This window comes from Micromesistius poutassou (genome assembly GCF_964030765.1).
Source record: "Micromesistius poutassou genome assembly, chromosome: 15".
Taxonomy (NCBI): Eukaryota; Metazoa; Chordata; class Actinopteri; order Gadiformes; family Gadidae; genus Micromesistius; species Micromesistius poutassou.
Genome location: NC_140285.1, coordinates 5,048,054 through 5,060,767, shown reverse-complemented (window position 1 = coordinate 5,060,767; position 12,714 = coordinate 5,048,054). Strand labels below are relative to the sequence as shown.

The window sequence follows — 12,714 nt, the reverse complement described above, 5'->3', positions numbered from 1 at the left end:
CAAGTAACAAGTTTCTAGTATAACTTATGTACAAACTATTATAGGCTGCCATGTTGGATGAACTTTTAAACCTATCTAAAAAAAATCAAGCTTAGTGTTAAACAGATACAAATATTATTATTTTAAAGGTTTTAATCTGTTTAGAGAGAACATGTGCCAAAAGTCAGTCTCCAAACAATCCATTCCTATCTAGTGACTAGTACATTCATGTACTAACGAGGATATCACAAGACTACTCTGTACACTTGGAACAGCTTTCACCAGGACATTTCTGTATGTACACCAACATCTAGGGCCACTAAACATTGGTTTCCTTGCGTAAACGCTTCATCCGCTGGACATTTTGTTCCATAGCAGTCAGGTTGGTGATTTCTTTGGCACAGTTGGCGGGGAACCAGCCTCTCTCACCATCCCGCATCCGCTCGCCGTGGCACCAGTCTGGCAGTCGGCGAGGACACGATAAGGATTTAATTTGAGTTAAACTGCTAGTTAAGAACCAGAGGGGTCACAGTTGATACAATTACTCTTAACAACATTTAGTTCCAAAGTCACATCTTCAATTTAACACAGCGCTTCCTTATATGGTTAACTTCCATTCATGGCTGCATGTGTTCCATTACATAAGCGCCAGCCTTGGGGTGTTAGTTCTTACCGAGCTCCTTCCCCAGAAGAATGACCACCTCGGCCGGCCGCAGGCCCAGCTCATCTGGTTCCTTGGGCATGTAAGCTTTTGTGGTCTCATACTGTGCAAGACCTGGAAAACAAATGCAACTCATTAGGAGCGATGATGGTGCTTGTAAACATTTATTATTGTATGGTCAACTGAAAGAGCAGGGTCCAAGGGTTACGACTAGAGCCCCAAAGACATCAAGAGGCTTTTTGAAATCCAAGAAGACAATAGGGTACATGATGCAACAGTTTCCATGAGGAATACATGCTTGAGTATCTCGTTAAAAAGCAACGAGTAGTATTCTTTTTGATACAGGGCACAAGGGCTTCTTGGTGGCTTACCCTCTTTACTTGTGATGACGCCATCTTGTTTGTGCTCTCGGAGCGCACTAACCCACCGGGCCCGGTCCACCCTTCGCCATGGAGACCACACACAAGTTAGCTCAGAAGTACCAATATAAGCAAGTAAAAGTTTTGGGTTTAAATAGTATAAAATCGTTGTAGTATTTTTATTTGCCAGTAGATGGCGCAACATGTAAAGATGTTAAATCAAGATTACAACAAGGATTCCAGGCATGATTAAGTAATTAGAGACCGGTTTTTCTAAAACAACGTAAACAAGGCGCCACAAATACAACTTAAGAGCCGCAAAACAAGCCCTTCTTGGAAATAAATTATTCAGTGAAATTGTAAATGTCTGCAAAGTTTTAAATATTGACATTTCCAATTACAAATTTGATAGTGAAGTGAATTGAAAATAAACCCCAAAGAATTGGAGGCAGCAGCTCAGTACTTGGACTCGGATGCCAGGGTGATCTGCTCGGCTTTGCCATCGCTGTTCTTGCTCATGCGAAGCCTGAAGGACACCTGGTGGCCAGAGCCGCTCCGGCCCAGAGTGGACCGGCCCTCCGAGTCCTCCCCCATCTCCACCTCCACGTTATCCATAGTGGCGTAGTCCGTGACCACAAAGCTCTCCTCGCTGAAACAACCCACACAAACAATTCTCCAGTCTCATTCTTTTGAACATTTCCACGCTAAAACCTTAATGCTGCCACAAGAATTTCAGGAATTCCTGTTACAATGAATCCAGAACACAATAATCCCATCCTGGAGCGAGTACCATTAAGGCCCGCCCGAGGTTGTTTGCTGCATGTCTTCCCCTCTATCTCCCATATCTTCCTGTCTATCTCACTCTACAATAAAAAATAAAGAATCCCATCCTGAGCAGCAACAAGAAGACATGTCATTATGTAGGCCTTCGTTTTCACGCCAACAGATCGTTTGGATAATGAGCAGCCGCAGGAAGCCACAGTGTAGAGACATTTGCAGCAGACCTGTGCATTCATGGCTCATCTCTCAAGCACGGGGAAACCTCACGTTGGTCGCACTGACCTCCTCAGCTCATGACGGTCACATAGGTGGACTTGCAGCCGTAATGCTCAGACACAAGCCCCCCCACCCCCTCGAGGGCAGGGTGGACCTGTTGAAGGGGAGTTGGAAGAATGCCAAGCATTCTGTCCGACCGCTCCCTCGCTACAGTTTCTGTTCCAATTCTCTCAGAGGGAAAGCACCTGGGGTCTGCTGAGCCCCGCGGGGGTGCCAGTGGTGGGAAGTGATTGAGTTACAACTCGTACTGTAGCTTTCTTTAACAAACACTGCAGGTAAGCATGTCTGGTTGAAGATAAAATATGGAATTCTGCAGGCGTCTATTGCTTTTCTAACCTGTGACCACGTAAAAGACAGTGTTGATTTAACCATCTACGTGGTCATCTCTGGTTGCTTGTATATATATATATATATATATGAGATACACTGACACTCTGCCCTGCTGACATCTTTCTATTGACTTCCTACGGTTTGTGTTTTCGATCGGCTTGACTTCACAGTCTCACTCAATCGTCAGCAACAGTTATTCTGAGCAATGTGCACACACAACAAGGCTGTTTTAGGTTTGCAGAAACAACAAATATACAAAATGTTTTGAGAGACGTGAATAATTATAATTACAACTGTCACATATACGACCTACAACCTTTTTACTCGTATTCATAGCGGTCTTCAGAACCTGGAGGAGAACGTTCAGGTCTCCAGGGGGAGGTGCCTAGGCCGTTAAGGGGACCAGGCGTCAGGAGGGTGTAATGTAAACACAAGATGGCCGACCTTTTCTTCTTGGTGACGATGAGCACGTCGTTGAAGAGGAACAGGTAGTAGGAGCGGTGGCTGAACGCCCTCCAGATGCTCAGTTCCTCCGTGCTCACGGCCAGCTCCCCGCGCTTCCTCAGCCAGCGCGACGCCGACACCAGCGGGAACGGCTGCGCGCACGCGCACACGCACACACACACACACACGTAGCGTCAGCATTAGCATCAGCCGCAATCTCTCATCCGGCAAGAACAGGATCCGCGTCGTGGTTTGGTGAATGCTGAGAAATTGTTAATTTTTGTTTGGTGACAACCCGTATAAAAAGAGACTTGAAGGCCATGACTAGTCTTGCTTCATGAAAGGAGCCAATAATGAACAGATTGCAAATATCAAAAACAGAACCCGATGAATTATGCGTTTGTTTGCCAATGTCAGTAAGTAGGTGTCATAATTCCTGTCATCAGGAGGTCTCCAGGCCTTCTCCTCACCTTAATCTTGCCAAAGTCCATCTGCTTCTGAATGGTGTACATCTGCTCCGTCCTCTCCATGAGGCGCGCGCCGTCGTTGCAGCTATTTACCAACTGCAGCCGTTCACAAATCACAAAGGTCCTCATAAATAACAAATACATGTGGTTCTGTGTAGCCGGGAGAGCATGGCGTCTGGATGTCAGGTTTAGAGGTTTGATTCCCACTGGAAACACCCATGCTAAGAATGTACGCAGCCATGGTTTGGCAAGGTACTTTGAGTGAGCATGGAAGCTGAATGTAGTGTGTAGCCTCTCTGCGTGTACAGAGGCCGTGTCTCTGTACCTTGCTGATTGCGTGCAGAGACCAGACCGCAGCAAAGTACTCTGCCGTCTTGTCTGGGGTCTTCTGGCAGATGGTCTGTAGGACGGGAAAACCATTGGATTGTGGAATCAAAAATACATGAGGTTCAATCTCCCATCTGGATCACCTAACAATCAGGACGGGGATCGTGCTCCGTTTTAAGGAAAGTCACAGCATAACAGCAGGCTAGCAATGTAGATACATAATACATCCACGTGAATCGTTTGATCCACGAGAAGTTTGGCACTTCTGGGTATCTTGCAAAGATTCATCACAAGAATTCTTAAAAACCTGGAGCAGCTGAAAACAAAAACGTCTTCACTACTCTATGGTGGGGGAAGTGGGTATACACTGAACGTGAGGGACCCTCTACGTGGGCAGGAATTCAGTAGAAGGGGAGGAATAGTGACGTGCAGTCAGGTGAGTTTTCAAAGGCTAGGGGGTCAGTATGTGTACTGACGGGTATGAACACCGATGTGCGGTCAGGTGAGTTGTAAGGGGCTAGGGATCCGTTAGGGGTCCGTGGGTGTACTGAAGGGAGCGTGTACTGACGTCCAGCAGCAGCGGTAGCCTGGTGACCCGCTGCATGGGCAGGATGAGGAAGGAGATCATGGGCAGACCCCCGCAGTCACCGCTCCCCTCGATCTGCTTCAGGCTCTCCTTGAACGCCGTGTTGCTGGTGCTGACACACACACACACACACACACACACACACACACACACACACACACACACACACACACACACACACACACACACACACACACACACACACACACACACACACACACACACACACACACACACACATTGCCTATTACATTGAAAAAGGGAGACCAGAGTAGGGCTGATGGACAATGCATTAGGGACCCACATTCCCCGCCGTGCTTTGAGAATGCACTTAACTATGTCAAGGGGTCCACAAAGGTTTCATCGGGCCCCCGGTGCATCGCAGTAGAGGTGAAACGGACTCACAGTAGCTTCTGTAAGGTCCTCTGCTGGAAGGTCTCGTTGGAGCAGTACACAATGTACGGCTCAAAGTTGTGGGCGGCGTGGTTCTGAACGATGTCGCTGATGTCCCGGATCACCGGGTTGTCATGGTGACGCCGCTCCAGGTCCTCGAAAAACCTGAGAGAGAGAGAGACTTTTGAATGAAAAAAAAAAAAAAAATCATTCGTTCATAGAAGAAAGCCAACTCCAGGAGAGGTCCGGGCAGAGGGAGACGGTTTATTTTAAAAGGCACTTTAAAAACACTTGATACACTCAAAATGCATCAGATAAAATCCTGTCATTGAGGAGAGTAGTGAAATATAGATGTATGAGACGTAGAGACGTATGAAGGAGAGAGGGACCCGAGACCAAATGCAAGAGGAAGTGGGATGTGAGTGGTTTGTACTCCCACAGACGTCCGACTCATTGAGATGAAACAATGACCATGGTTATACTGTGGGGGCACACACAGGCTCAATTGAACATCCCACATGTAGGCAGCTAAAAAGGATCACAACTGAATGCATTTTACTAATTAATTTTCTGTAATTAGGGCTGGGTGCCACAAGGACTATTGCACAGGTGGTGCAATATGAGTGGAGCCACCGAGCTGTCCATTGTTTAATCTAATAAACATCATATAATAATTATTCTGTTATTTCTAGCGCAGCGAGTACTGCGGGACTACCGAAACACAATATATCGAATCCCAGAACAGGTTTCTGTACTTTCAGAACATGGTTACTTTTTGAAGAAAGACACAGATTTTTTTTTTTTAATGCGTCATTAAAAAAAAGTAATTAAGTAATTCAATGTAATGCTTACGACTTGATGTTAATGGTTAACCTTTTTAGGAACACTTTGTCTTGACAAAGTCAGAGGGTTAGTTGTTCAGTTCACAGCTTTAGTCATCAGCGAATCTCCTTCATATCAAAGCAGTGGGCCAATCAGTGAACAATTCCCAGCCCCACTTAAAAATACAAATTAGGAAATATCCTGACTCCTGACTCATAACCTGCGTATGTTATTGTGATATTTACTAGGAACTTAACTTGAAGTTATGAGCGACACCCTCCACACACACACACACACACACACACACACACACACACACACACACACACACACACACACACACACACACACACACACACACACACACACACACACACACACACACACACACACACACACACACACACACACAATGAGAAGAAAAAATAACAAAGAGAACCCCTGCTTGAGAAGACTTCTGTTTGTGGGCGAGAGAGAGAGAGTGCAGAGCTAAGCTTAGCTCTATGTCAAGAGCGAGCGACGACGGGGGCAGCAGAACAGGTTTGCCCGGCGTGTTCTAACGTGCTGGGAGAAAACAGAGGAGCTAATGCACACACAGGCTGACATAAAGGAATGCTCTTCCTGAACACATCCAAATCTCCCTGCAAACTGAACACATCTTCCAATCACATCCCTCACTTAAGTCCCAATGTAAGGGAACGACCTGACTTTAAGCAAAGGTCACCATCAAATAAGTAATATCTATACTCTCTTGTCATTGCTCAGTGCAAGCCCAAGTGCAGTAAAATAAAAAAATAAAAAGTACAACTGGTGTGAGGGTAGGTGGTGGTTCTTGGGGAGTGGGTGGTGGTGGTGGGGGGGGTGGGTGGTGGTTTTGGGTGGGTGGGGGGGTGAGTGTGCGTGGTGGTGTTGAATGGCTGGTGGTGGTGGTTTTGGGTGGGTGGGTGGGTGGTGGTGGTGTTGAATGGGTGGTGGGGGGTGGTTTTGACTGGGTGGTGGTTAGTGAGTGGTGTTGAATAGGTGATGGTCATTGGGGGGTGGGGGGTGGTGGTGGTGGCCTACCGTCTGCTGACGCCCTCTATGACGGCGATGTTGGAGAAGAGGTGGTGGTGCTCGGTGGCGGTCATGGACTGCCGGAGAGCCTCGCTGTTCTTGAAGTGGCGCACCAGGATACCCAGGCTGTGCAGGTACGAGTACTCGGACGTGATGATCTCGAAGATGGCCTGGCCGCCGGAGGAAAGACGCGAAGGGGTGAACCGGTCAGCTGGGTACTAGCGTGACGTTCCTTCACTCTCAGCGTTTCATGTTCCTTCCTCCTCAGGGTTAATCGCAGGCTTGTGTCATTCAATGGAATTTTGCACTAATATAGGTACTATATATGAATGAAGTTACATCATCATCAGTATTATTTCTACCTCATGCCCAGCACTTCATCATGTGACTGGAAGCAGGGCTGAAAGCGCTCACATGACCTTTGAGCCAAGTCTACACAGCTTTATAATCCCAACCGTCACCACCAGTAGGAGGAAGGTGAAGTTAAACGTTATGCGAGCAGAGCCAACGTTACTGCGTCACATGTATCGTCTTTAACCGCGTGGATCCATCAGACAGACTGGTGTAAACCTTGTTAGAGCGCTGTGCCCAATAAAATGTGACTCAAAAGCTGTTTTCTGGCAAAACAAAGAATGTTTCACCCAGGCACATGTTCATGAAATGACGAAACAACCCAAAATCTTCTTCCTGTTTATGGCAGTTGTCCCTTTACAAATGTGCTGCCGCCGCAAACTTAAAACGTAGCCGATGGCTTGGATGTGTTTTGGTGAATCACAGATCCTCACCCGCCCGCCCTTTCCCCCCCCAATCAAAGAAAAAAAAAAAAAGATGAATTACGCGCCGCTGGCAGGAAGGAGACCAATAGTTTCACAATAGTTTAAACCGTTTCGGTCTGGTCCTGGAGGTTTGGGCCCTGTTTTGAGTTTCTATCGTTTCCCTCAAGCCTCTCTTTGAAAACCAGTCAGTTTCTGAATAGCTGTTAGCGCTGCCTCTGCTGCTAACCAGGTGTGCTAACGCTTAGCATGCTTCCATCCAGAGAAGGTCAGCAGTAAAAGGAGTCACCAGTTATTGATAGAAAATAATTAGACACGCAGCTTTGTGTAAGTTTGTGTATGTGTGCGGCAGAGTGAGCTCTGGGTGTGTCTGTATTCACGAAACTGCAGAACACACAAAGGTAGACCTTTCATGTTGACATAGGAGACGCTGGGAACACACACACACACACACACACACACACACACACACACACACACACACACACACACACACACACACACACACACACACACACACACACACACACACACACACGTACCTCCTGTCTCTTTCGCTCCTCAGGTGAAATGATGTCAAGGATACCCGTCTCTTTCACCTGACAGAAAACATTAATAAAAGCATTAAAACCCACCGTAAAAACATTAGCACAGTCATTCTCTGTGAGGGGTTCACAGAGGGGTTACAGGTATAACGAAACTCAAAGACATCAGATTATACATTTCCAGTTTTTTTTAGAAGCTATGGAGGTGTGAGATCATAGACTGCATTCTCTGATCTAATCAGACATGTCAACCTATGATCTGCAATCCTTAACTGAAGCCCTTTACAGAGTACAGATACAGGTAAAGGTTAAGCAGCTGGCATTAAGGAAGCTTGCCTGTCGGTTTAGCACGGCAGGGAATGGAACCCAATACCCGACCCACAGCCCACCACCCAAGCTACACTATGACAAGGATTCCTCTCCCCTCAACCTCGAACGATAACACCCTTGTATCTATGAGACCCTTCTGAAGCAGGCAGGGGGTATCATCTACACTCTGGTTACAGTGGCACAGGGGATCCAAGCCCGTACCTTTGGACCGGCAGTCCAGCCCCCAGCCACTACAACTTTCCCCACCCTGCCGCAACCAGAGGTGGGTGGGAGGGCGGAGGCGACCTACCCTGGGGCACTGGCTCCTGGGGAGCTGCCCTTTCCCCACCCTGCCGCACCCAGAGGTGGGTGGGAGGGCGGAGGCGACCTACCTGCGGCAGGTGGCTCCAGATGAGCTGCGGCGGCCGGTAGCTCTTCACTACGATGCCCTGGTCCTCCACCTGCGGCTCCACCACCACAAAGTCATCGATGAGCTCGTCCTGATTGGTGGACTGCAGGCCGCGCTCACATATCTCCTGGTAGAGACGGGGCGTGGCTGAGGGCCGCAAAAACAATCACAACACAACGGTTCAAATTGTATACCTATGTATAGTCGATGAGCTGTCCGCAACAGTGCTCGGTGAAGGGGTTGGATACTGTATAATAATATGTAGTACTTTAGCCTTTTATCCCGAGCCACTTACTAGATAGTACACTCCTAAACAAACAATCAACATTGGAACTGCATTGGAGGTGAGAGATGAGAGATTATTAGAGTTTTGTAGTCAGGTGGAACCGAGTGAAACTCAAGTCAACCGAGAGCCTGTGCATGGGAAGACACGTCTCTGTAACGTTATCAGTGAGACATTAATGGAAGGCCGTTCCGTTTAGGTTAGCTCACGGGTCCAACACGCCTCTTTCATCAAGATAGGCAACGGCTAAACCAGCTCCGTCTACCCACGTCACATACAGGGAAAAGTAGGTTGACAAATCAATCAATATATCTGCCGATTGTTGACCCAGACTTGTTCCGTTATCTGAGGTGAGTCATCGGGTTTTAAATATCAGTACACACACACACACACACACACACACACACACACACACACACACACACACACACACACACACACACACACACACACACACACACACACACACACACACACACACACACACACACACACACACACACTTTAAACCCCAGTATGCTGACAGATGGTACAGAGAAACAGAGGAAGTTGTCCCTCCTAGGCCGTAGGGCAAGAGGTGGAGCAGGGTCCTCATGTCAGCCACATGTCCAGTCCCAGCTCACAGACCAACCAAAACCAACCTGCTCCTCCGCAGACCAGCCCGTCCCCACAACACACAACCTTCGTCCTAACCCTCCGTCTCCACCACAGACTGATAACGGGTCAATGTCACAGCCAGTGTTTCAAGGTCATCTCCTCGAGCCGAATGAGCGGACACCGTGACTCGACGTGTGGTGTGTGCACATACCGTTTTTGAAGGATCCGCCATGTTTCTGGTTCCTCTTTCGCCCGATGGTTCGCTAGAGAAACGAGACAGCGGGGCAGCACAGACACAAATGAATCATTGCAAAACACAGGTAAGCCCGTTATTTGTTAGTTAATCATGAATAACACTCACGCTATCACCCTGGAGCTCCATGTGTGTCTAGCACTCCACCAGAGTGCCAGTGCTTTACACCCAGTATCTATTGTTTTTCTAGCCCAGTTTCTTATGGAAAAATCCAGACATCCCTCATGGCCTATTTCCACACACATCTTCCACAGTTGTGGTTATCCAATAGAAATAAAGAGGAACACATATACTAAATTTAACCTGGATGAAATGCTGCTTATTAAATACATTTCAAAAACTTTTTTTTTCACTACTTAAAGTGACTAACAGCGGATTGCAGATACACTTAATTTAAAGAGCTCAGGAATGTTTGTCAAGAGGGTTCGCACCCAACACCTTTCAGATGGGCCTCCAACACCCTGACCAATGCACTAGCTTTGGGCCTATCCACTGTCTTAAACACAAACACACAGAGAACCCACTGGACCTGAACCCCCCCCCCCCCGCCCCACAGGACAGCCGGTACCTTGCGTGCCCGCTCGGGCCGCGCACCGGGACTGGCGCAGCGCTCCTCTCGCACGGGGGTCAGCAGGGTGTCCTGCTGCGGCTGCTGCTGCTGCTCCCCAGGCGCCCCCTCGTCCAGGTCCAAGATCGCCACGCGGTACGACTTGTTCCTGCGGTTCCTCCGCAGGGCGAAGCCCTCGCCGTCGCTGTCGTAGTCCTCCCAGGACACGTCCGGGCCCTGGGAGGAGTGCCGGCTCCGCCCCGAGCCCCCGCCGCCGCCGCCGCCGCCCCCCCCCCCAAAGGACCTCGTCTCCGGGGCGATGGGGAAGGAGACCACCGTGGTGTGGTGGCGGGTCTTGCTGCGGCCCGACATGGCCAGGCTCCTGGGGATCAGCTGCTGGGTGCCTAGCTTCTGGGCCGCCGGGCTGGTGGTGCTCAGGAGAACCTTCTCCTTCTGAAGGGCCCAGACCTCCTCTGCGTCCCGCGGGGGGTGGTGCAGCACCAGCGCAGGGGCCGGGGTCCGCCGCAGTCCCGGGGAGACCGGGGTCTGGGATGCCGGGGAGCGGGGGGAGTGAGGGGAGCGAGGGCAGCCTGGCGGGGGTAGAGCGCCGTCGTCACCGGGTTCAGTGATGTGGAGCTCTGTGGAGAAGCACTGGTCCAGGCGGAGAGGGGACTGGTCGCCCATGAGGCCGTCAGACTTCACGTGGGTCATTTTGGGACCCCGCCCCGCTACACTGGTACCCTGGGTCTGGGCCTGGGCCGATGAGCTCTGTCGCATCCACAGGAAGAGGACATTTGAGAAGACAATATTGATTGTTATAACCACAAAAATAAAATTAAAAAACGCACAATTTGTGGCGGGTATTCACGGTAACGGAACTGACACAGACCCAGCAATTGTTAGGACAACAATCAAAAGAGACCCACTCCGCATACGAGGAGACCTAAGAACCATCAGGTAAAGACACGTCCTTCGGAACAGCGGGGTCCTCTTCCCTCATCCTGAGTGAGCAGTGCACCACTCGTGATTCTCTCACTGCAGTGAGGAAGCTCCGTGAATCGTGTTCTTTAATATCCTAGCTTTAAAACCAGTGACTCACTCCTACACCAGACTCTTGGTTAAACAGGGCACGTTCTCTCCCACTGGCTCTGGCGCAATTTAGGTGAATTTCAAAATGTTCATTTAAAATCAGCTAAATATAATGGCTAACCGCTTAAATCAAAACCAAAACGGCGTACATTGTTGTAAATGACTGTAGCCTCATTGTTGTTGCAGATCATTGGCCTTTGACAGGTGGGGCTGGTTTCTAAAGTGACCCAAGCCCTCGTTAAACTTCAAAGAAAAGGTATACACTTTTTCAAAACCTTAAATCATGAGAAATATTTCATAGTAATAGTGAACTCACAAGTTGGTAATAGGCTTCAAACATTTCTAACGACGCCGTCTATTCCCAGGAATGGGAAAGATTACAGATTAGAAAGAAAAACATGTCTGCCTTGCATTCCCATGGTTGAAAGCAGCGCAGTGACACCCTGGAGAAGGGGGTCGATGCCCGCATCAGACATGAAGGTTCAGCTCTGGACTCACCTGTAAACTTTGTCTAAAGATCCGCCGTCCCGTGATTAAGTCACCATCAAGTCAGACAAACGTCCAGATAAATAATGACCACTGTATGATCTGTAGGAGACGCCAGTAGCGTTATCCTTCGCTTTACCCGTCGGAGCACTTTGCAGTTGCCGGCGTTCACTCACTTCCTCCTGTGTTGCAGGGACCCTTCAAATCCCTGCATGTGACGTCACGACAGGTAACCGCACCGTGAGTCACCTGGATCTCGAGGTGCAGTAACAAACGTGGAAATTATCCATTTGTCATTTGTTCAGTCGGCGTTATGAAAGCCTAAATGTTTCCGTTAGTGTGTAACAGTTAGTCATTCTGCAGCGTCGCAATCGTAGCGTTCACATAGTCCCGGGACCTGCCCCTAATGTCATTTTGGGTATCAATGGTATCACTTTTATAACCACTTTTTTTTCTCGACTCTTTTTTTAGCCAATGTTCTTTGCCAATAGATCTTTGTCGCTCCCTGGAGATATCGTGATGCATTACACTGTAAACAAGGACACAAGTGTATGACGGGCATTGGGGAGGCCTATAATGTCTAATGGCAATGTATTCTCTCTTTGTAGGCCTATAGGAATTATTAAAGCAACAAAGTCTAAAGGGTTACTACAACGTATATTATTTTACACAAATACACACACACACACACACACACACACACACACACACACACACACACACACACACACACACACACACACACACACACACACACGCAAACAATTGGCATTGAAGCATTGACGTTCAGATAGTCTTTATTTTTCAAATTATTATGGCATCCAATGAAAGCGACTATTTCCAAATTATTACTCAAGCAAGGACCATGCCTTTCACAATGATGTGATATGCTTGCAGGATAAACTACAAAAATGGACATACATCAATGAAGCAAATATATAATATA

The 12,714-nt window shown here is 48.3% G+C and overlaps 1 protein-coding gene across 1 annotated transcript; it reads right to left on the bottom strand.

Annotated features, from left to right (window-relative positions):
- Positions 1–30: 30 nt before the first annotated feature.
- On the bottom strand, positions 31–10,912 carry arhgef16 (Rho guanine nucleotide exchange factor (GEF) 16). The gene is made up of 14 exons (XM_084479233.1): positions 10,215–10,912; positions 9,605–9,656; positions 8,497–8,660; positions 7,793–7,849; positions 6,487–6,647; positions 4,615–4,767; positions 4,192–4,321; positions 3,622–3,696; positions 3,300–3,392; positions 2,830–2,981; positions 1,463–1,648; positions 1,012–1,082; positions 653–754; positions 31–438 (listed from the first exon to the last, which is right to left on the bottom strand). The coding sequence occupies exons 1-14, from the start codon at positions 10,902–10,904 to the stop codon at positions 299–301; spliced, it is 2,226 nt and encodes a 741-aa protein (XP_084335359.1). The 5' UTR covers positions 10,905–10,912; the 3' UTR covers positions 31–298.
- Between the last annotated feature and the right edge of the window lie 1,802 nt (positions 10,913–12,714).

What these genes read in the sequence shown, in the direction of transcription:
- arhgef16 (XM_084479233.1), bottom strand. Translation starts at nt 10,904, where the DNA reads ATGACCCACGTGAAGTCTGACGGCCTCATGGGCGACCAGTCCCCTCTC. An exon ending in TGGCGGATCCTTCAAAAACG is followed by an intron (nt 8,661 to 9,604) that starts GTATGTGCACAC and finishes TGCGGCCCTCAG; the next exon opens with CCACGCCCCGTCTCTACCAG. An exon ending in ATCGTCACCAAGAAGAAAAG is followed by an intron (nt 1,649 to 2,829) that starts GTCGGCCATCTT and finishes GGGTTGTTTCAG; the next exon opens with CGAGGAGAGCTTTGTGGTCA.